This window comes from Nelumbo lutea, chromosome 1 (genome assembly GCF_056320005.1).
Source record: "Nelumbo lutea isolate HS-2025 chromosome 1, American lotus-T2T, whole genome shotgun sequence".
Taxonomy (NCBI): Eukaryota; Viridiplantae; Streptophyta; class Magnoliopsida; order Proteales; family Nelumbonaceae; genus Nelumbo; species Nelumbo lutea.
The window spans coordinates 4679411-4700958 of record NC_142684.1 but is presented as its reverse complement, the minus strand read 5'-3'; the positions used below and the strand labels follow the sequence as shown (position 1 = coordinate 4700958).

Here is a 21548-nt window from a genome sequence, read left to right as displayed (position 1 = left end):
ATCCCTCATAATAAGAAAAGGAAGTTCAAGTGAATAATAGATAGAGAAAAAGGCTCTAAGGAACTCCTTATACTAATTTCATCAGCTGAACAGAACTAAGGGTTAAAATCCACCCACATATTTCTTCCATTTTTTGGAAGCATACGTTGCTCCAACTTTGAATGCAAAAACGTCAAAAAAAACAAATTTACTTTTATTTTCAGTACAAAAACATATTCCTACCAAATGCCCACAAAACTGAATCGGAATCCAAATTTGCTTCAATTCAGCATTTGCACTCCTACCAAACGCAGCCAAGGAGGGAATTTTCTAAAGTATGAACTTTATTTTAGCTTGGTGGTTCCAGCAAAGATGTGAAGCTTAATACAATCTGAGTATAAAGCGATTCTCGATTAGTAGCAATCCTAGAACTTAAAGTAGAAAGAAATAAAACTGCAGGTAAGAAATTCACACTCACCAAACACCTCAGAGGCACTATTCTGAAGCAAAATACTTTTAGCAGAAAAGGTTATCCTATGTAATTAGATCCACTGAAACACCATATAATCAAAGGATTGTGTTCATAATGACATTAACTAGTGATAAATATCATTTCTCATTACTTATCTCAGAAAGATTGTTATGCATTCTAGAATAGGTGATTTTCTATGCATAAAGAAACAGTACATTGAGAAATACAACAAAAGAAACATCTAACTCCAACTTTTACATCATTACAAAAAAGAATGACCAAAGTTCCATTCCAATTAAGTGTTGCCCAAAACTTCAATTCAAAAGAATCTCTTGAGATACCTATAAATTCTGGTAGAATTAGTGCCAAATCCATTAGCTCTGAACCAATCCCCTAACATATCTTCATCCTATTGCAAGATTTTCCTTCGAAGATCCTTTCTTTTCCTTTCTTTCCATAATTCCCAACAAACATTGAAGGGAATACAGCTCCAGACGAATTTAGATTTTTTACTTCCTTGTACTGTAAGCCAGCAAGCAAAAAATTTCTCTTGGCAACCTTGGAGTCCACATGGATTCATTGAAGAGTTGGAAGAAAAAAACCCCATACAAAATATGATAATTTACATCCATAACATAGATGAAAAGCATCCTCTTTCTTTGGCTGACAAAGAACACACTTACTAGCTAATTGGAAACCTTTTCTTTTCTCTTGATGTGATTTTGTGTGAGAATGCTGACTGTGGAAACCAGCCAAGCAAAGCCCTCAACTCTTGGAGGAACCGGATTTCCCCATAAACCTTAATCTCCAGCCTTTCAACCCGATTTCTTGACAGTACCTTTAATCTCCAACCCATCCTTATCAATCTTCTCCCTCGAACTATCCTCATCAACACCACTTATATTCTTCCTTAAATCCCTCTCTGCTTCTATATTATCCTTCCCTTCCACTCTCTCCACCGCTTCCACCCTTCCATCTGTGGCAGTCAAACCAGGTCCTGTTCCATTTTCAATACCATTAGGTTGTAAATAACTTCCAGTAGGATAATCCCACTCGCCAACCCCCTCCACAAGAAGCCTCACTGTCCTATCTACCTCAGCTTCCTGAAGCCCTCCATCTCAATCCCATCAGTGAGAGTCCCCAAATCCTCCTCTTACAGAAGAAGATGATGATAGACCAAGAACATGGATCCAATCATCACCCCTCTCCCAATGTCCCTCACGTGATCACTTTTAGTCACATGAGCCCTTTTCTCTAATCATAGGATTATTACTAAATAGCCCCCAGTCCTTTTCTCTAATCATAGGTTTCAACCGACTCAACCAAGCCTTCTCCCTCGCCAATATTAACACCATCACGTGAACTGACATGACCCTGTTCAGCCTTGACTGGAGCAGGTGACATGACCTGAATGAACTTGGGATGTTAATTTATTAACTTCCCAAGTGGGGTCTGACAAAAGCCCTTTTTAACCCCTTTGGCACAAATGCTTTTTCTCTGCTTTTTCTCCCAGTTTCTATTTCCAAGGCTTTTCCTTCCCCAAGGTTCAACTGTTTGCCTTCCTCATGGCCAACTCCCCCCACCTCAACACCATCTTCAACCTTGGTGAGCCCTCTCCATAGTGACACTTCCACTTCCACCGCCAGCCACACTCTACACCACAGTTTGTTGGAGTAATATCGAAAGATCGTGGTGCATCTTCTGGTTAATCCCTTCCACTCTAAGTCTTGCTGCATACACGTCAGAAATATTAAAGCCAATGAACACACTGCTAGTCGCACCAATGGTGCTATCAAAGATTGTCTCCTTCCATAGATGAAAGGGAAGCCCCAATAATTTCAGGGTGAACTCTGTCACGAATCTCCTTACTGTTACATGACTTTTTCCATTCCTGTACTAGAACCATGCCTACCTCTGTCTCAATTGTAGAAATTCCACCCTCTCTGCTCCCACATCCAGAAGGGTTTTCATATCATCAAAAGGTATCAATGTTACCTTATGTTTGATTTTCAGATTGTTCACAACAGATGCCAAAATGTTGTTCCATTCTGTAATCTTCCTACCAGCTGTAATAATGTACCTTTGTTCCTAAAACCCTTTCATTGTCCCCATCATTATTTTTTGGATTTTATCAGAGCTTCTCATGGTTACTTTCTTTCTGCATTTCTTCGCCACCTGACTCTCTGTTTTTCCTTTGTGCACTCCATCCTCTGTCGCTTCTTTTCCAAAGCTTAAAGTTTGGCCTTTGACAACAGAGTTTAAATTTTTCCCTTCACTTTTTTCTTTTAACAGGAGAAAGAGCTGCAATTTTTCTGCTACCATCTTCCAGCCCTTAGTTCCGCCTGGTATCTTCTTCTTGGCACCTCCATAGAGCTTTTACACCTATTATGTTTTATAGAAAAGCTTACCCCATTGGCAAATCCTTTGAGCCAGAGAGCAGCCTCACCAACCAAGAAGACTGTTGATCTATTTACTTCTCCGATCTTCAGAGTTTGTCAGTCCTTACTTTTTCCTTCCTAGAACAACAGCCTGTTTGCTTCAATCACTGAGACAGGGAAGAAAAGAGAAATTCTCAAGGGAAGACAGGGAAGAAAAAGAAATCTCACTAATACAGGTAACTAAAGCAAAGTCTTCTCTGTAAATACTTCCTATATATGTCTTCTGCTATGTATTCTTCTTCCTCTCTCTTTTGTTTTTACTTTTAGGGAAGGAAATAGAGAGAAAGAAACCATCGACGACCAGGTGATTTTACTTAGTTGATTATGGTCCCTCTATCAAGACAGGTTTGGGATTAAACTATCTACAGTCTAATTCCCAAGGACTGATTATGATTCCCTTCAAATGAAAATGAAGAACAGAGGGATAAAAAGTTAAAAACCATCTACAATCAAATATTCAAGTCGACTGACTACGGTTCCCTTCTTATATATAAAATCCAGATGATTAAGGCTGTCTACATTCAGAAATTTGTCTGATTGACTACAGTTTATTTTGAAGAAAGAAGTGAGAAGGAAATCTTCTTTGTATCAAAAAGAAAAGAAAGAAAGAAATGTATTGTTGTGGAGTTTCTCGATTTTTTTTCTTTTCTTTTTCTTTCTCATTCTTGTATACTTCAAATATGTAACAGAAATGCAAATGAAAAGTTCTTTTGAAGTACTTTATTATTCTTTTTTCTTTTGTTCTATACATTCATTTCTCTAAGTCAGAATCAAAAGGTGTTCTCTACTTTCTTGTGGAAACAATTATTTTATTAATACCCAAAATAATAAAAAACTCAATCACTCAATTGAGACAACTATGTTGCATGAAAATTTCTTTAAATTTTCACACCAACAGGGTTGGAGAAGGAGAGTCACTTGTTGTGGAGGAGGATGGCGGTGGGGAAGTATGGGTGGTAAGGTTTGGTTGGGAATTGAGGGAGGTTAGAGCATCTTATGATGTTTCTGTGGAAGGGTATTATGAAGTATAACCAAGAGTTTAAAATTTTTACTAGGTTTTCCTTTGGAGATGGGGAGAAGATAGATTTTGGGAAGACGAATGGAGTGGGGTGGGTAAGCTGATGGAGGTGTGCCCGAGGTTGTACAGACTCTTTAAACATGAATCACTATTAGTCAATGTTATGAAAGACATGGGGAACATGGGTGAGTAAGCTGATGGAGGTGTGCCTGAGGTTGTACAGACTCTTTGAACATGAATCACTATTAGTCAATGTTATGAGAGACATGGGGAACAGATTGTCTGGTGTCCATGGTTTAGGGGACCTTTACTTGATGGAGAGATGGAAGAATGTAATAACATGATGGAAAACTTGGAGAGGGTGAAGGTTTCAGAACGCATGAGAGATGAGTTATGGTATGGTGGAAGGAGTGCTCCAATGGTAAATGTTCAGTTAAATCTTTCTATTCAGCATAGTGCAGGAACCAATTGGAGTTCAATCAGGTTGCTGGTATATGGGGCAATCCAGTCCCCCCCAAGGGTGGAAGCTCTAGCTTGGCTAATTGTTATGGATAGTGTGCTAACTGCAGATCACCTTAAGAGTAGAGGATTCAACCTAGCTAGTATTTGCTATTTATGCAAAGAGCAAGAGGAATCTATGAGTCATTTGTTCATTCTGTGTAAGGTGAAAACCTTCATTTTGTTCTCAGCCTTGTTTGGGGTAAGATATCTTCAACCTGGCTCTCCTTCACAGGTTTTTTCTATGTGGCCAAAGACTAGAGGAAGTAAGAAGGTTAAAGTGCTTTGGAGTTGTATACCTTTTGTGGTTTTCTGGTGCATTTGGAAGGAAAAGAATAGGAGGCATTTTGGAGATAAGTATTGGAACTTAAGAAGTCTAGTGGCGGCCATTGGCAAAGCTTCTTCAGATTGGCTGTTAGTGCATCCAGAATTCGCTCAGATTAAAAGGAAGATCTAGGGGAGAGATTTTGGGAGGTGCTAGGATTACAGAACTGTGACATTGATAGCTTTTTCTGTTGATGTATTGTAATCTGAATAGTCTAAAGTGTGTTGCATGAGTGGGTGTTGCCTCAATACCTTATCAGGACAGTACTTTGTTTTTGTTTTGAATAATGAAAATTTCTACGTACTTAAAAAAAAAAAAAAAGACTCTGGAGGCCTCCCTAGCATCCCAACCATTACCAGCTCTACTGTAAATGCCACTAATGACAGCATGTGACAAGTTGTTTTGTTCCAAGTGGAATCTCCAGAACCACTTCCAAAGGAGAGCCACATTTCTATCTATCACCTTACCCACTCCTAGTCCACCTTCCTTTTTGGCTTTAGTCAAAGTTTGCCCATTAATAAGATGGTCAGTCTTTGATTACCCAGGTTCCTATTCTGCTTTTATCTTCTTTTTCACTAATCTCACTACTTCATCCTTCTAAACCTCACTACTTAACAAATATTATTTGTCACTTCTAAATAAAATGAACCCAACCTAGAATCCCAAGCCTAGCCTACTTGTAAAGACCCAACCATTTCTCTTAGACCTTAGGCCTTCCCTTCAGCACCAATCACCTCACGTAAGGCCAATGGTCTTGAACTCTTGGAACCAAAATGGAAGACAATAGAAGAAAATGTTCCAAGAATATGCTAAAAGATATCTTGTGCTTTTTTGTTTTATTCATTACTTTATTAGGTAGCTTGAGTAGCAAATACAGTTTTTTTTATCAATAGCTCAGAAATTGACTTCATTAAAATTAAAAAAAAAAAAAAAAAAGCAGTACAACCAGAAGTTGTGAAGGAAACAAAGAGGAAACCAGATGTCCAAACCCCCAAATATTACGTATAGGCCCAAAACATAGACTGTCTTTGTACCCGTTGTTTAGCCAAACTGTTGGCCGAGATCTTCTAAACCAGTTAATTTGAATCAACATATATCCATGGAGAGCCTTCTGAATCTCCTAAAGCCATCCGGCCTGTTGAGGTTTTAGACAAATTGTGTAGTCCATAGTGGTAGTTTTTTATTATTTATTGTTTAGATAGGAGGTGGGGACCACAGCACTCTTGTTGGGTCCTTTTTGAGCAGTTATTTTAATTGTTTTATGTGTTAGCCGCCTTATAAGGGCATATTGGTCTTTGTACTCTATTATTTTAGACTATAAATAATAGTGAAGAGGGCGGCCAGCATTATTGCTCTCTTTGCTCTCTCAAATCTCTTCTCTTCCTTTTCTCCTTTCTTCTCTTCTTCAAGAAATATTCTTTTCTTTTACATATCTTTATTTCAGCACCTTTCTACTTGGTATCAGAGCTCGGCTAGGGTTTCTTGAAGTTTTTTCCATGCAATCCTAGATCAGCTGATTGCATGAGATGAGATAAGGGGCTGATCGATTTACTTCAGATTGCCCAGTTCTTGGATTTTTTTTTGGGTGTGATCTAGTCATCAAGAGGGTGATCTATGTTTTGGCATCAAAATCAGGAAGAACTGGAATGCAGGGAAGAGTCCTAGTCAAGTTAGACTTTTCAATTTTGACCTGATCTTGGGCACTCAAGTATTGTCCTCTAGGTATTCTATAGGGGTGGTTAGGTTTCTGGAATTTTCTGAACTGTCTGGAGTGGCTGATTCACTTTTCTCTCCAGTGGGAGACAGTGGAAGGAGAGAGATTTCTCTCCAGATAGGGTTTTCTTCTTTTGGAAAGGTCTATTACCTTTGTGTGTGATATCAATTTGATATTGAAGGCTCTCTACCTAATTACTTTATGCTTTTGAACTGTTTGAAGTAAAATGAACAGTTGGAGTACCGAGCATAAGTCCACTAGTAACATGGGACTGTGTGTTGGAGGTAGTAGTGATATTTTTGAGTCTAGAATCATTACTACAGTGAAGTTTGATGGTATAAATTATCTAGAATGGGCACAATCAGCCAAGATGGCCATTGGTGCTCATGGGAAACTGGGGTACATCAGTGGGGCGGAGAAAAAACCTAATACAAATCCCTCCTGGTGGGTATAGGAGAATTACATGGTGATGACTTGGTTGTGTAACTCTATGTTACCTCACATTGGTAAATTTTTTTATGGGCTAATACTGCAAAGGAGATTTGGGATGGAGTGACTAACACATATTCCCATTTCCCAGAAACAAAATGTAGTTAGAGCCTATCAGTTAAGGAATCAGGTGATTAGTACAAAACAGGGAGATAGACCTCTTGCCACCTATTTCTCCATACTTTCTCTTTGGCAGGAGATTGACCACTTAGAAACTGTGGTTTGGGAGAGTATGAAAGATGCAACAACCTATCAAGGGTTGGTAGAAAAGAATAGGGTTTTTGAATTCTTGGCTAGGTTGAACCTTGAATTCATCATTGCCAGGCAACATCTCCTTTCTAGAGAAAGTGTGACTCTTTCTCAAGCTTATGCCTTTGTCTCTGGGGAGGAGAGCAGGAGGAATGTCATGTTGAGACAGCCTGGGATTGATCAGTCAGCTATGGTTAGTACAGTTAAATCTAAGCCAAATGGAGACAAGGGGAGTAGCGAGGCTAGGAAGGAGGACAAGAAGGACTTGGTGTATGACTGTTGCAAGACGACTAAACATACCAGAGACACCTGTTGGAAGTTTTACCCTCATCTTGTACCAGCTCGGGTCAAGAACAAGAAGGGAAATGCAAATGTGGCAATTACAGGAGACCCTTCAGGACCCCTCTCCCAGGCTGATTTGGAGTCCATTGCAACAGTAGCAGTGAGGATTGAATTGAAAAAGTATGGACAGCTTATGAGTAAGAAGGATTTAGCCAGTTCTAGTTCTTCAGATGGGCTGAACAGCGCAGGAGCCAATTATACTACTTCCTTTGCTCATGCAGGTAGTTCATATGCAATTGCAAATCATGTATCCACCTTAGATAAGGAGGTACCTCCCTGGGTTATAGGCTTAGGGGCATCTAAGCACATGACTAATATATCTACCCTCTTTAGTTCTTACTAGTTGTTTTCTGGTAGAAATAAAGTCTCCATAGCATATGGTTCCCATATTCCCATTGTTGGGAAAGGGACAGTTAGAGTGACTAATGACATTTCTTTATCCTCTATCTTACATGTCCCTAAACTTTACACTAATCTTCTTTCAGTAAACTCTCTGATAAAAAATTTGAACTGCTAAGTGACCTTTCTTCTTGGTAATTGTGTTTTGTAGGATCTGGAATCAAAGAGGACGATTAGGAGTAGTCGTGAGGTGAATGGAGTCTACTTTCTGGATGATATTCCGAGACATCAAAGCCATCATGTTAGTAGTATTGGATAGTAGTGGATCAAAGTCGGTGAGTCAGATTATGCTCTAGCATAATCATTTGGGTCATCTTTCTTTCATTTCGTTGAGGCTTTTGTTTCCAAAGTTGTTTGAGTCTGTTCAGTTGTCTAATTTGGAATTTGAAAGCTATCAATTGGGAAAGCATTGTAGGAACTTTTAAACCAATTAATAAAAAAAGTTCATTTGCTTTTAATATTGTTCATACTGATGTATGGGGTCCTTTCCACATTTTTTCCATGGGTGGTTACCGTTATTTTCTCTTGTTTGTGGATGATCATACACAGTATTCTTGGATATATCTGATGAGATCACGTGATGACGTACCCATCTTGGTGCGACAGTTCTACCAGATGGTTCTCACACAATTTGGAGTGAGGACTAAAGTCTTCAGATCAAATAATGCTAGAGAATACTTTGAGAAGGACTTGTCCTCATACTTTTTGGAGCATGGTGTGATTCATCAGAGTAGTTGTGCATACACACTGCAACAAAATGGGGTAGCAAAGAGGAAGAATAGACATATTGTGGAGGTGGCAAGGAGCCTTATGGTGTGTGCCTCAACTCCTATTCATTTTTGGGGGGATGCAGTTCTCCCAATCAGGTATCTGATTAATCGTGTTCCTTCACACATTTTGTGGTTTAAGACACTTATCAGCTTGCTTTTTCTAGATGGGGAGATATTTTGTAAATCTTTGAGAATTTTTGTTTCTCCTATGTTTACATTCTTGGTCCTCATCGCAAGAAATTGGATCCTAAGGCCAAGAAATGTGTTTTCTTGGGTATGCTCAAAACCAAAAGGGATATTGTTGTTGTGATCCAATGTCGGGGAGTAGGTTTGTTACTATGGATATTACCTTTCTTGAGTCTACTTTCTTTTTCTTGGGTGGTTCTCCTCGAGGGGAGTGTTTTGGGGAGGAGAACTCACAACATGTCCCTCTCCTGGTGTCATTTGTTCCTTGGTCTGACCCACTTATTCCACCATCAGCAACTACAGTCCCACTGCCTGATCCACTACGACCAGCTTCACAAGTCTATCGGCGTCACCAAAAGAGGGTTGACTCCAAACGTGCTCAGATAGAAGAACTTGCACCACTCTCCATCAGTCCACTTGAGATCCCAGCTTCAGCTGATACAGTTCCAAGTATTTGCCTTGAGCCTAAGCCTGTTATTTCCCCTGGTAATGATGTTGCTATACCTAACACTGTTGTGGCAATTGATCGCTCTAATCTTGACCTTCCCATTGCACTCCGCAAAGAGAAGAGAAAGTGTACAGCCCATTGCATTTCACACCATCTCTCCTACAGTGCCTTATCACCCTCCTACCATGCTTTCCTTTCTTCCTTGGATCCTGTGTCTATACCCAGGAATGTCAATGAGGCTCTCTCCAAACCTAAGTGGAAACTAGCTATGCAAGAAGAAATGGGAACCTTAGTTAAAAACCGAACATGGTAAATAGTTGATATTCCTACAGACAAAGAGACAATCGGATGTAGATAGGTGTTCATTGTGAAGTATAGGGTTGATGGCAGCATAGAGAGGTACAAAGCAAGGTTGGTTACAAAAGGGTATACACAGATCTATGGTATTGATTACCTTGAGACTTTTGCACCAGTTGCTAAGATGAGCTCAGTTCAGATTCTCTTGTCCCTAGCAACTATCTATTCATGGCCTCTATTCCAGCTTGATGTTAAAATGCTTTCCTTAATGGTGATCTGCAAGAGGAGGTATATATGAACATTCCAGTTAGTTTTTATGAGAATGTTGGTAAGGGAAAAGTTCACAGGCTGAAGAAATCACTATATGGTTTGAAACAATTACCTAGGGCATGGTTTGACAGGTTCAAAGGAGCACTTATCCATTTTGGGTACACAGACTCAATCCGACCATACTCTTTTTGTAAAAAAGAGAGAAACACTCTTGTCAATATTGATTGTATATTAGATGATATAGTTGTTATAGGAAATGATAATTGAGGTTGCAAGATCCAAGTATGAGATTTTCATCTCTCAGAGGAAGTATGTGTTGGATTTACTACAGGAGACTAGGAAGCTAGGAACTAAACCAGCTGATACTCCTATTGATACAAATCATAGAATTAATGCTTTGGATGGTGAGTTGGTTAAGGATACAGGAAGATATCAAAGGATGGTAGGCCAACTACTATATTTATGTATAACACATCCAGACATCTCCTATGTTATTAGTGTTGTGAGTCAGTATATGCATGCTCCTCAAGTTCAGCACTAGGAAGCCATTGAGATGATACTTGCATACCTGAAGAAGCATCTTGGCAGAGGGATTCTTTTCTCAAACCATGAAATTTTAAAGTTAGAGTCCTACACAGATGAAGATTGGAAAGCTTGCTTAGATGACATGAGATCTACATCAGCGGTGTGCACCTTTGTGGGAGAAAATTTGTTCTCATGGAAGAATAAAAAACAAACAGTTGTGGCTAGATCAAGTGTAGAGGTTGAATATAGATCTATGGCTCATGGTGTTTCAAAACTACTTTGGGTGAGATCTCTACTGAGTGAGATTGGAATAAAAGCTGAGGACCCCATAATGTTATATTTTGACAACCAAGTTGCAATCAATATTGCCCACAATCCAATTCAGCATGACAAGACTAAACACATTGAGGTTGATAGGCACTTCATAAGAGAAAGGGTGACAACTGGAGAAGTTTGCTTGCCTTATGTCTCCTCTGAACTACAATTGGCTGATGTCTTCACCAAAGGGGTTGCAAAGAATAAGCTTGAATACAATCTACGCAAGTTGGGAATGTGTGACATTTACTCCCAACTTGAGGGGGGTGTTGAGGTTTTAGACAAATTGTGTAGCCTATAGTGGTAGTTTTTTTTTTTTTTTTGATAATTGAAAATGATTTCATTAAACAAAAGGAATAAGATTTTACAAGAATCCCTTGGAGAGGCACAAGATGCAGCCTTCCTTAACTGTTGCAAGAGAGCAGAAATAAAATTATAATGCTGCCCAGAATAAATGGTCCCTAATAGACCCCTATTTAGCAAGATGATCAGCCAAAGCATTTGCCTCCCTACCCACCCACTGATATCTACATGTTATGTGCCTTGTTAAACATTTAACTTTTTTTATAAGATCCCTATAACTCCAAACAACTAAGTCTAGATTTGACAGCCAGCCCACAATCACCTTAGAATCCCCTTCAATCAATAGGTTCCCCACTCCTAGTTGATTAGCAATCTGAATTCCCTGTACTGCAGCCAATATCTCAGCTCTTGTAGAGTCCCCTATCGCTATCGGGCCTGAGAATAAAGATATGATGTTGCCATTTTCATTCCTCAATACTCCTCCAATGCCAAACGGTCCTGGGTTACCCTGGCTGCTTCAGTTAAAATTCAATTTAAAAAAACCTTCTGGGGGAGTTACCCAAACTGTAGTGGCTCTGGTTTTTCTAACCGAAGTGTGTGCAACTGTGGCCCAATTTCTCCAAATGTCATCAAATGAAAAAGAGCTAAAGAAGCCAAGGATTTCAACCAATGGATAGTCCTGGTTAAGATACATTCCTTCACTTTTGTAAAGGAGCTCTCTTTATCTTGGAAAATTCTAGCGTTTCTTTCTTCCCAAATTGTTTGATTATTTATTACTTAGATAGGAAGTGGGGACCACAACACTCTTGTTGGGTCCTTCTTAAGCAGTTATTTTAATTGTTTTATGCGTTTTATGTGTTAGCCGCCCTATAAGGGCATATTGGTCTTTGTACTCTTTATTATTTTAGACTATAAATAATAGTGAAGAGGGCAGCCAGCATTGTTGCTCTCTTTTCTCTCTCAAATCTCTTCTCTTCCTTTTTCTCCTTTCTTCTCTTCTTCTTCAAGAAATATTCTTTTCTTTTACATATCTTTATTTCAACACCTCAAGAAATTTTCTTTTCTTTTACATATCTTTATTTCAACACCTTTTTACTCGGCCCATAGTTTTTAAGGCACCAAGGCGAGGCTAGGCGATATCCTAGGGTAGTTCCCTAGGTTCCATAGCCATCTTTCCTTAATAATTATCCATAATTTTCATAAGAGAAGTATAAATTTCATGTTTCAAGTATAGAAAACCAACATTTTATGAAAGAAAAGGAACAAAGGAAAGAAAATTCATAAAATATAGGGGCTGAACCTCTACTTTTGTTATAGGAAAAGAAGAAAAGAAAAGGTGGAAGAAGAAAAACTATAAGAAGAAAATGTGTTGATCAAACAAAATTTTAAGTTCTTCCCTTGCTTATTGTTCAGGTTCTAAAATCTTTGAGGATTCAATCAAGGATCAAAACTTCGATACGATATGCCCCGTATCAGGTGTATTGTATTATATCTTTGGTGCCCCAATACACATGTTTACAGGTGTTTTCGAGAACCCATTTTTTAAAATAATATATATATTTAAAAATGAAATTGAAAACCAAAGAAATAAAAAAATAAGGGGAGTATCGTTATAAGTACGAATACACCTCTGCCAATACATAAAGGTGTATCGATACTTTGAACCATGGGTTAATACAACAGTTAGCAATGTTTGTGTTGATTAAACCCTAACAAATAAGAAAATAATAAAAAGAAATTAGTATAAATGAGTATTCTAGTTTAATAATGCATGTTTTATAATTATAATGTCAAAAATTAAAAATATAAAAGTATTTTATAGCATAGTGTACAAAACTACTTGGCGACTGGGCGAAGCAAGCCTCCAGGCGTCGCCTTGACAACTATGATTCGGCCCATTCCTTAGGTGCCAAGAGACTCCTTCCCCTTTCCTTAACCAGTCCACTACTGTTTTGGAATCACCTTCAATAATTAGCCTTTCCAGGCCCAATTCCTTAGCTTTCTCAAGCTCAAATACAGCAGCTAAGAATTCTATTGATGCCACATCATTATGCCCAGCTGGACCCGAGAACAAGGCACTGATGTTACCTTCCTCATCCCTAATAGCTCCTCCAATTCTTGCAGGGCCTAGATTGCCCACACTGCTCCCATCAAAGTTCAATTTCAACCAGCACAAGGTGGCAGAGACCAGACCACTGTTTCAACTTTTCTTCTAGAAGATGAAACAATTATAATCCCCCAATCCCTGAAGAAATCATCAATCTGAAAATCTGAGAACAAGCTCAAGGTCTGAACCCAATGAGCCACTTGAAGGGTTATGGCCTCAATCAATGCTTCCTTAGTTATCTCCTTTTCCCCAAAAAATCTAGAGTTTCTTTCCTCCAGATTGTCCAAACAACTGCCGCCCTTGTACATTTCCACATCAATCTACCTCTTTTAGTAGCACACCTGCAAACAGAAGGGGAAAACAGCCCTTCCAAGCTAACAAGAGAGAGCCACTTGCAACCAAAAAGTGAGGCAAACCACTCCCAAATAAAGCCAACAAATGGACTGGAGATTAAAAGATGAAAGGCAATCTCACCATTAACCTTGCACAAGCTGCACAAATTGGGGGACAAGCACCAGTTTGGCCTTTTTCTTTGAAGCTTATCACAAGTATTAATGCAACCATAAAACACTTCCCAACATAAGGCACCCACTCTAGGGGGAATGGGAGGACACCAGATTTCCTTTATTGGGAAAAAAAGGGGAAGGAGAGGGAGAGGAGTAACGTAAGGCAGCCACCGGCCTGCCTTTAAAGTTGGAAATTGCATAAGAGAAGGGAAGACCTCCAATAAGGGGGTTTCCCGAACCCAGACGTCTTCCCAAAACCTAAGCTTTTGACCCGAGACCAAGTCATACCTGATGTGATTGAGGAAGGCAGGAAGACAGTCATGGATGGCTTTCCAAGGAAGCTCTATGGAGATAACCAACATCCCATCCATTGTTTGACAACCCATGGATGCTTACTATCACTTTGTACCAAAGTCCATCACTCTCCCTCGGGAACTTCCAAAGCCATTTACTCAATAAAGCCCAATTTTTCAATCTAATATTCCCAATCCTCAACCCTCCTACCTTCAACTTCGACACCTTCTTCCCACCTAATCAAGTGATCTTTCATTACTTCCCCGGGCTCCCACAAAAAATCTCTCATGATCTTTTCCAACTTTCTCACGATAACTTGGGGCATCCTAAAAACTGACATAAAATAGACAGGTTGGTTCACTAAAGTAGACTTGATCAGAGTTATCCACTTCCAGCCAGAAAGCCTCTTCTCAAAACTTTTTTTTTTTTTAATTTCTTCCTCTTCCCAAACCTTTCCACCACTGGGTTCCAAAAATTCAAAGATTTAGGGGTTGTCACCAAGTGGAAGCTCTAGGTACTTGATCAACCAATTGCCTTTCTCTCAGCCTAAAATATTTGCCATATCTCCCAACAAATCTTCATGCACATTAACTTCAAATAAAACACTTTTATTCCAATTAATCCTAAAGTTGGAGACCCTCTCAAAGAGATTCACTACCAGTTTCAAGTTTTCTACAACTCTTGGAGTTTGTACATGGAAGAGACCTCTCCCTCAATCATGTCTCTCTCTCCTTTCTCTTCCTCTTATTTCTCTAGTAACAACCCAATTTCATGCAGGCACAAAAATCCCTCCCTAGAGAAACTTATTGCACAAGATAACAACAACAATAAGAATAACCCCGAGAATAATAAATGTTAACAATGATAATGAAATAAAAGATATAATCATCATCAGCATTACATTATTACTATTATTGTTGCAAGTACCTAATAATTGATGCAATGTAACACGCTAAAAGATTATTGACCTTAAACATACCTCACTGATTAAAATCCTTTCTGATCGCCGCCATGGAACTTTACTAGGACTCATTAACTTGTGACTATGCTCCTTTACAAATTTGGTAACAACCCACTTCACTCCATCTCTTAGAGCTAGCCTTAACATTGCATTACATCCTTCCCTAGTTACAGGTGGTGGAGGAAGAATTCTATCTTTTCTGTATACATATTTCTTTGCACGAAAGCCCTCTTTTGAGCAAACAAAATCTTGACCAATGACAGCATTATTTAGTCGTGAACGCCGATTATGATGAATGCGAACAGTGAAACCTGTCCGCCTTCCATAGGCAACATAAAATTCCCTAGCCTCATCTCTTGATTTAAACTCCATACCAACATATGGTTCTAAGGCATCTGCATTGGCAGGTATTGTTTCAACTGATTGTTCTTGAAACTTGTCATTGCCACCTATACATAAATCAACATTTTTTGAGAGGTCACCATCTGTTGTTTGATGTTCGTTGAAGGCTTCAACTTGCAAATCCCTATTGCTTTCTTCTGAATCAAGTCCTTGACCAAAGATGCTCTCCATCATACTCCTGCATATAATTACAGAAGCCATTCTTCATACATCGTCTTGATTGATTCAAACAATGAAAAATAACTAAATGCAGATTGCAGAAGCAACATTCACATTAAACAGGTCTATCTCTGAAAGAAAAAAAGATGCTTGGAGCTAATGGTTACTGGAATTACAGTACTTGGGTTTTTTATCGATGGAGGGTAGAATTCAGAAGTCTAAATTTTTCAAAATTTTCTAATCATTAACAGAGTTAGTATTGGCAAAATCTTGAGGACCGGTTTACTGATATGGGGCACCAATAACATACCAACTGCCTCAAGTTTCAAGAGAACCCACCATTGAATGAGGCATGCCTAAGAGATTAACTGGACTAAAAATCAACTCAGATATTATTCATCAAAAAAAAAAAATCAACTCATATATTATCAGGGTGTCAGGTTCATAGTTCTAAAACAAGTACCAATTTCTTTTTTAGAAAATGATAATGCATTCTTCTGAGCCAGACAATACAAAAGATGTTGTTCTATTTGTGGTTCATTTTTTGAACTACACTATGTGAGCATTTTAACTCAAGATCACTTGAAAGAAGAGGATTACAGTTAGTGCAGTTAGTTATCAGGTGCTATTTGTGTGGAGCTGCAGAGGAATCAGAAAAGTGTCATACATCTACTAGTCCAATGTACAGATGGAATCCTAGAAGTAATATTTGGTTGCTGGCCAGTTCTAGTTGGAAGTAAGAAAGCTAAAATAGTGTGGCCCTGTGTGCCTCTTGCAATTTTGTTCAGAAATTTGGAAGGAGAGGAATAGAAGAATCTTTTCTTTTTACCAATAACCAGAATTTCATTAATTAAAATAAAATAAAATAAAAAATACGGCATCCAAGAGAAGGATTAACTCTCTTAGCCCTCCCCAAGGATAGTTAAGATACAGTCAAAGATTTACAGGCATGCCTACAATGAATGAACCCTTCCCACCCCGTGTTTAGCTAAGGCATCAGCAAAGGAGTTAGACTCCTTTTAACCCACTGAAGCCTTATGACCATACCCCTTGACAACTACTTGAATTCCTTTTCTTTCATTTGTGTATTCCCAAAGTCTATTCTCTTATTTATCCAGCCAGCCGATAACTACCTTGGAGTCACCTTCATTGATTAGATTTTGTATATTTAGTTCTTTTGCTCTTCTTACCCCTTCCAAAACAGCTAAAGACCTCTGCCCTGAGAGAACCACCTCCACCCTCATTGGCAAAAGAATACTGGATTGAATTTTGATTCTTCCAGAATTCATAGAGGCTTCTAGAGAATATTTGAGGCAGATTTTTGGTCATCCGTGGAGTTGGACTGGAGGGGATAATGTTTTTATTTTTGTTGTATTGTAACCTGTTGAGTTGAAAGTTTCTTTTACTTTTGTATGGTGATCTCCCATCACCTCATTGTACTCCTTTTTTTAAGATTAATGAATTTCTTTTTATTTATCTTCAAAAAAAAATTGTTGACTCATGTTTACATGTATTTTCATTACTTCCAATCATATGGACATTATTGAGTAAAAAATAATGATTGGAGCTTTAATGATGTGTGAGACACACCATACAATTGCCATTCCATGCTTACATCAGCAAACCATATCTCCTAGGCTAAAATATTAAAAATTGGTGTGTTCAAAATAGGGGGAAGGGGGTTTGCTTGTTCGAAAACCATGAATTGCTGGTTCCATCCATGATCCAACTGATGAAGAGTCGTACTATACTATTTCAATCATTTATCAAAAAAAAAAAAAAAGAGCCCTACTATACTACTACAGTTGATCACACATGGAACAAAGAACATCATCCCTAGGTATGAAACCAGTTGATTGACTCTAAGTAGACATAGTAGTGAGTTGATCATCATGAACAGATGCGATAGCTGCAACATTGGCTGAGCTAACCTTCTTCCCCAGCTTCTTTCAGTACTTCATAGGCTTCCCTACTAAGTCCCAATAGCTCTCCTTAGCATGTCCCGATCCCACACAATAAGTACACCATAACTTCCTTTTTATCTTCTTCAGTCTTCTCCGTCTGCTCTACCTTCGTACTCACACCTCTAGCCACAAGGGCAACTGGTTCCCCCTCAGGAGGATTCATCACATTCCTCGTACTCACCTTAGACTGAAGTGAACCAATGCATACACCTCCTGTGGACTGGGTAATTCCTTGCTTCCCAATATTTTAACTCTAATAGGTTCATGTATTGAGTTGGGGCCTGCAAAGAAAGAAAAAACCCACTGTTGTGAAACAAGATTCTTCAAGGCCCTTGCATTCTCACATCCCCAATAAATAAATTGACAGTGGGGCAGAAAAATAGGTAGAGAGTGTTTTGTACCCCTGCTTATAAGCTGAAAACTTAACCAGTAACTGATACACACCACTAGTATGGTGTCTCTGTTTTGAATGGGTGGCCTTTGCTTCGTCCCATATCAACTTTGTGGTATGGTATCAGCTGACATAAAGCTCTTCCTAATAGATGGCTGCATTGAGGATAAAAGCCAGCACATGATCACACAGTTCTCTTGTTCCCACCTGTCATGTGTAGGACCACTTTCCTAGGGTTCTACAACCCTTCAAATTAGATGCTCAAGCATTTCCCTCCCTCCAACAAACAACTTACCTTTAGCCCATTCCAGATAGTTTAGACCATCCACAGGCATGACAGAGATAGGAAAAAACATGTTATTTGCACTGACTACCATTAAATTGTGTTCCAATGATACCAGAAGTCGCTGAATCATCAGTTACCATGATCACTACAAGGGTCAGTTCAGTCAATACAAACCACTGGTCCACACACAAGCACACCCAAGACTGAGGTAGAACATCTTCTGGGAATGAAAAAGCAGGAATCCATATCTCTGTACATCTTTAGAAATGCACAAATAACTCTGAAAGAATCGCTATCAGGCTAAGAAAGGATATTACAGACCTGTCAAGCCTTGTTACACTACTATCTCAGGTTTGTCTATGAGATTTTAAACTGAGAGCACTTCAATGTTTTCTGATCTCGTGAGACATAAGCTAGCACCTAGCACAAAATTTCAACTTTGTCAACCAGTGGGAGAAGAGAAAACAAGTTCTTCTAGAGTATGTGCACAGATCTAGTCACATAAATCACCCAGAATTGATGCAGACACAGCTGACCTACAATTGACCACATAGGGATACCCCTACAACTCCCAACCCTCAACAAATTAGGTATACACCTTCCACTGATGAGAGAAAGCAGATACCTTACAAAAATAGCCCTTCTGCATCACCATTTTCACGTCCAGACCCGAAAGAAAAATAAAGAAATGAAAACTGTTACCTTTGATCTATCAAACAAAAAAAAGAATTGTTACCTTCGATCAGTCCACAAGTGATGCAGATCCGACTCCCCTTTTCAGACCCACAAACGAGAGATAAAAGAGAGAGAATATACTGGAAACAAGATGAATCTATTAGATTCTTAGCTCGGATACCATGATAACAGTCTTGGAACCATAGAAGAAATGGAAAGGTAATAACTTAAAGATGTGAGTGGCAGTGTCTCATTATTTTATTAGGATCAACATAACTTAAAGGAAAAAAGGTAAAAATGTCTTTGCATCACTACACATGTTACAAAAAGGGAGAAAATGGAATGGGGGACTCATTGAGAGTGGAGGTGATGGCCTTGCTTCAAGGTGTAAGATATGCAAAACAATTGGGGTTACACCAAATTAAGATTGAGGGAGACTCTAAATTGTTGATCGAGTGGCTGCAATCTGGTAAGTTGGGAGCCTGGATTTATAGACAGCCCATAAGGGAAATCCACAATACAACAAGGGAGATCGGTGCATGCTTCAAATGGACAAGGAGATCAGCTAATGGTTTAGCTGACACGTTGGCTAAACAAGGGACTGTGAGGGAGAGTATGTTCTGGGCAGTTTTGTAAGAAAGATAACTGGGGCTCAACACCTACTTAGGGGTTGACAGCTGTACTTAAATTTGGAAAGTTATTTTAAAGTCATTTAATGAAGTTACCGTTTCCAATAAAAAAGGGAGGGGAAATGGAATTTATAAACATGAAAAGATGAACGAAAAATAAAGATATGGATCATGTTAGATGCATCAAAGAGGAAGATCAAAGAGTCTTGGTAAAAGATAAGGAAATCAATAAAAGAAAGTGGCTATTTAAAAAAAATATAAATATATATATATATATATATATATACTAAATGAAGAACATATAAAGGGTGCGAACCATGAAAGAGATCAGATATAACTAGAAATAATTAGTACTTTTATAAAATTAGAGTTTCCAAAAGTAAAAGAGCCTTTAAATAAGATGGAAGGAAGGCAATACGACTTAATGGCATTTAAGTAGAAATACAAAAATGAATGGGAGAGGTAGACCCATTATGGATAATTAAACATTTCAGTAAGATAAAGAAAAATGTTACAAAAGCACCCATTATTTCTATATCCGAGCTCTTTCAAAGTTCAAATCTTAATAGCAAATGAGAGTGTGGAGGATTTCAAGAGAAGGAGAAAGAAAGGCTTTATATGTAAGCTGAACTTGAAGAAAGCCTATGACATGGTTGATTGGTCTTTTATATCAGAAATTCTTATGAAATTGTGGATTTGGGGAAAGGCGGTGTAGCTGGATTGAAGGTTGTCTGAAAATTTGTCATTACTTGATTTGGATCAATGGAGTGGTCAGGGATTTCTTTCCAGCTACCCGAGGGTTAAGGCAAGGGGATCTCCTCTCTCCCTTCTTGTTTACCTTGGTAGCTGATATATTCAATAGACTTATCTTGAGAGCCAATAGGTTGGATCTCTTTCAAGGCTGGAGCATCGATAGAAATGGTATTGTTGTAACACATTTGCAGTTTGCGGATCATACAATCATTTTTTGTGAGGATGGGGACCTTAGAAGGCATGGAATCTGAAGTGGGTGGTATAGTTGTTTGAACATCTCTCTAAGTTTAAGGTTAATTTTGAAAAGAGTTGTGTGGCTGGGATAAATTTGGATGAGGTGAAGCTGATTAAAGTAGTGGGTTCCTTAGGTTGTCTTACCCACTAGTTGGCCAATAAAATACTTAGGTATGCCCCTAGGAAATAACCCATGGAAAGGAAGGTTTTGGAGCCCAGTTGCAGAAAATTGTGCTAAGAAATTGGCGGTTTGGAAGAGAAACTATGTTTCTTTTGGGGGTCGAAATACTTTCATAAAGCCTACCTCAGCAAATCTGCCAGTTTACTAGCTCTCAATCTTTAGGAGGCCACAAAAGGAGGTGCTGAAGTTAGAGAAGATTATTAGGGATTTCTTGCAGGAGCTTAGTGAAGGAAGAAAGGATCATCTAGTTAGGTAGGAAATGGTGTGCAAAGTAAGAAACAGGGGATTTTGAGCATAGGTGATATTGGGGAAAAGAATATAGATTTGTTAGGTAAATGGTCATGGAGATGACCATTGGAGAGGGAGAGGCTCTAGCATGAGGTTGTAGGAAGTATTCATGGACGAGCAAGTAATGGTTGGGATGCTAGTGTATCCTGGCAGGCTACTTTGAATTCTCCTTGAAAGGTTATAAATGGAATTCTTCTTGAAGTTCTAAACCTTATCAAGTATGATGTGTGTACTAGAGATAAGGTTCTTTCTTGGGAAGATATTTGGATTGGTAACCCCGCCTTTAAGGACTTTTTTCCTTCCATGTACACCCTCTATGTGTTAAAAAAATAAACATCATCCAAAGGTTTGTTCCTTTCTTTTTTTTTTTTTTTTTTTTTTTTTTTTTTTTTTTTGGAAATCCTTCTAAACTAGACAATCAAGTTTGGACTCCTCACCCTCAGGGTTTGTTCTCCTATGCTTCTTTTTTCTCTACTTTGTGCTCTGTCCCTACCCAGCTACCCCTCAGTCTTTCCATAGCAATGAAATTTGGTCCAAACCCATCCCTCCCAAGGTGGGAGCTTTGCTGGGAAGTCTTTCTTGGGAAACTAAATACTTAGGATAATTTGGAAAATAGAAGAAATAGAAGAACTACACCTAGTATTTCTCCAGACTGATTCATCCTCTACAAAGCTAACGGAG

At 38.7% G+C, this 21548-nt stretch overlaps 1 protein-coding gene and 1 long non-coding RNA gene across 2 annotated transcripts in view; both read right to left on the bottom strand.

Annotated features, from left to right (window-relative positions):
* LOC148873267 (protein FAR1-RELATED SEQUENCE 8-like) overlaps positions 1-21548 on the bottom strand; it is a 51010-nt gene that overhangs the window by 8253 nt on the left and 21209 nt on the right. The window contains exon 3 of the mRNA XM_088966856.1: positions 14924-15485. Coding sequence (XP_088822982.1) covers positions 14924-15481 — 558 coding nt within the window. The 5' untranslated portion in view covers positions 15482-15485. The remainder of the gene's footprint in view (positions 1-14923; positions 15486-21548) is intronic.
* On the bottom strand, positions 220-537 carry LOC148873268 (uncharacterized). Its single transcript, XR_016105922.1, has 2 exons — positions 458-537; positions 220-370 (listed from the first exon to the last, which is right to left on the bottom strand). It is a non-coding gene; the product is annotated as an uncharacterized LOC148873268 (long non-coding RNA).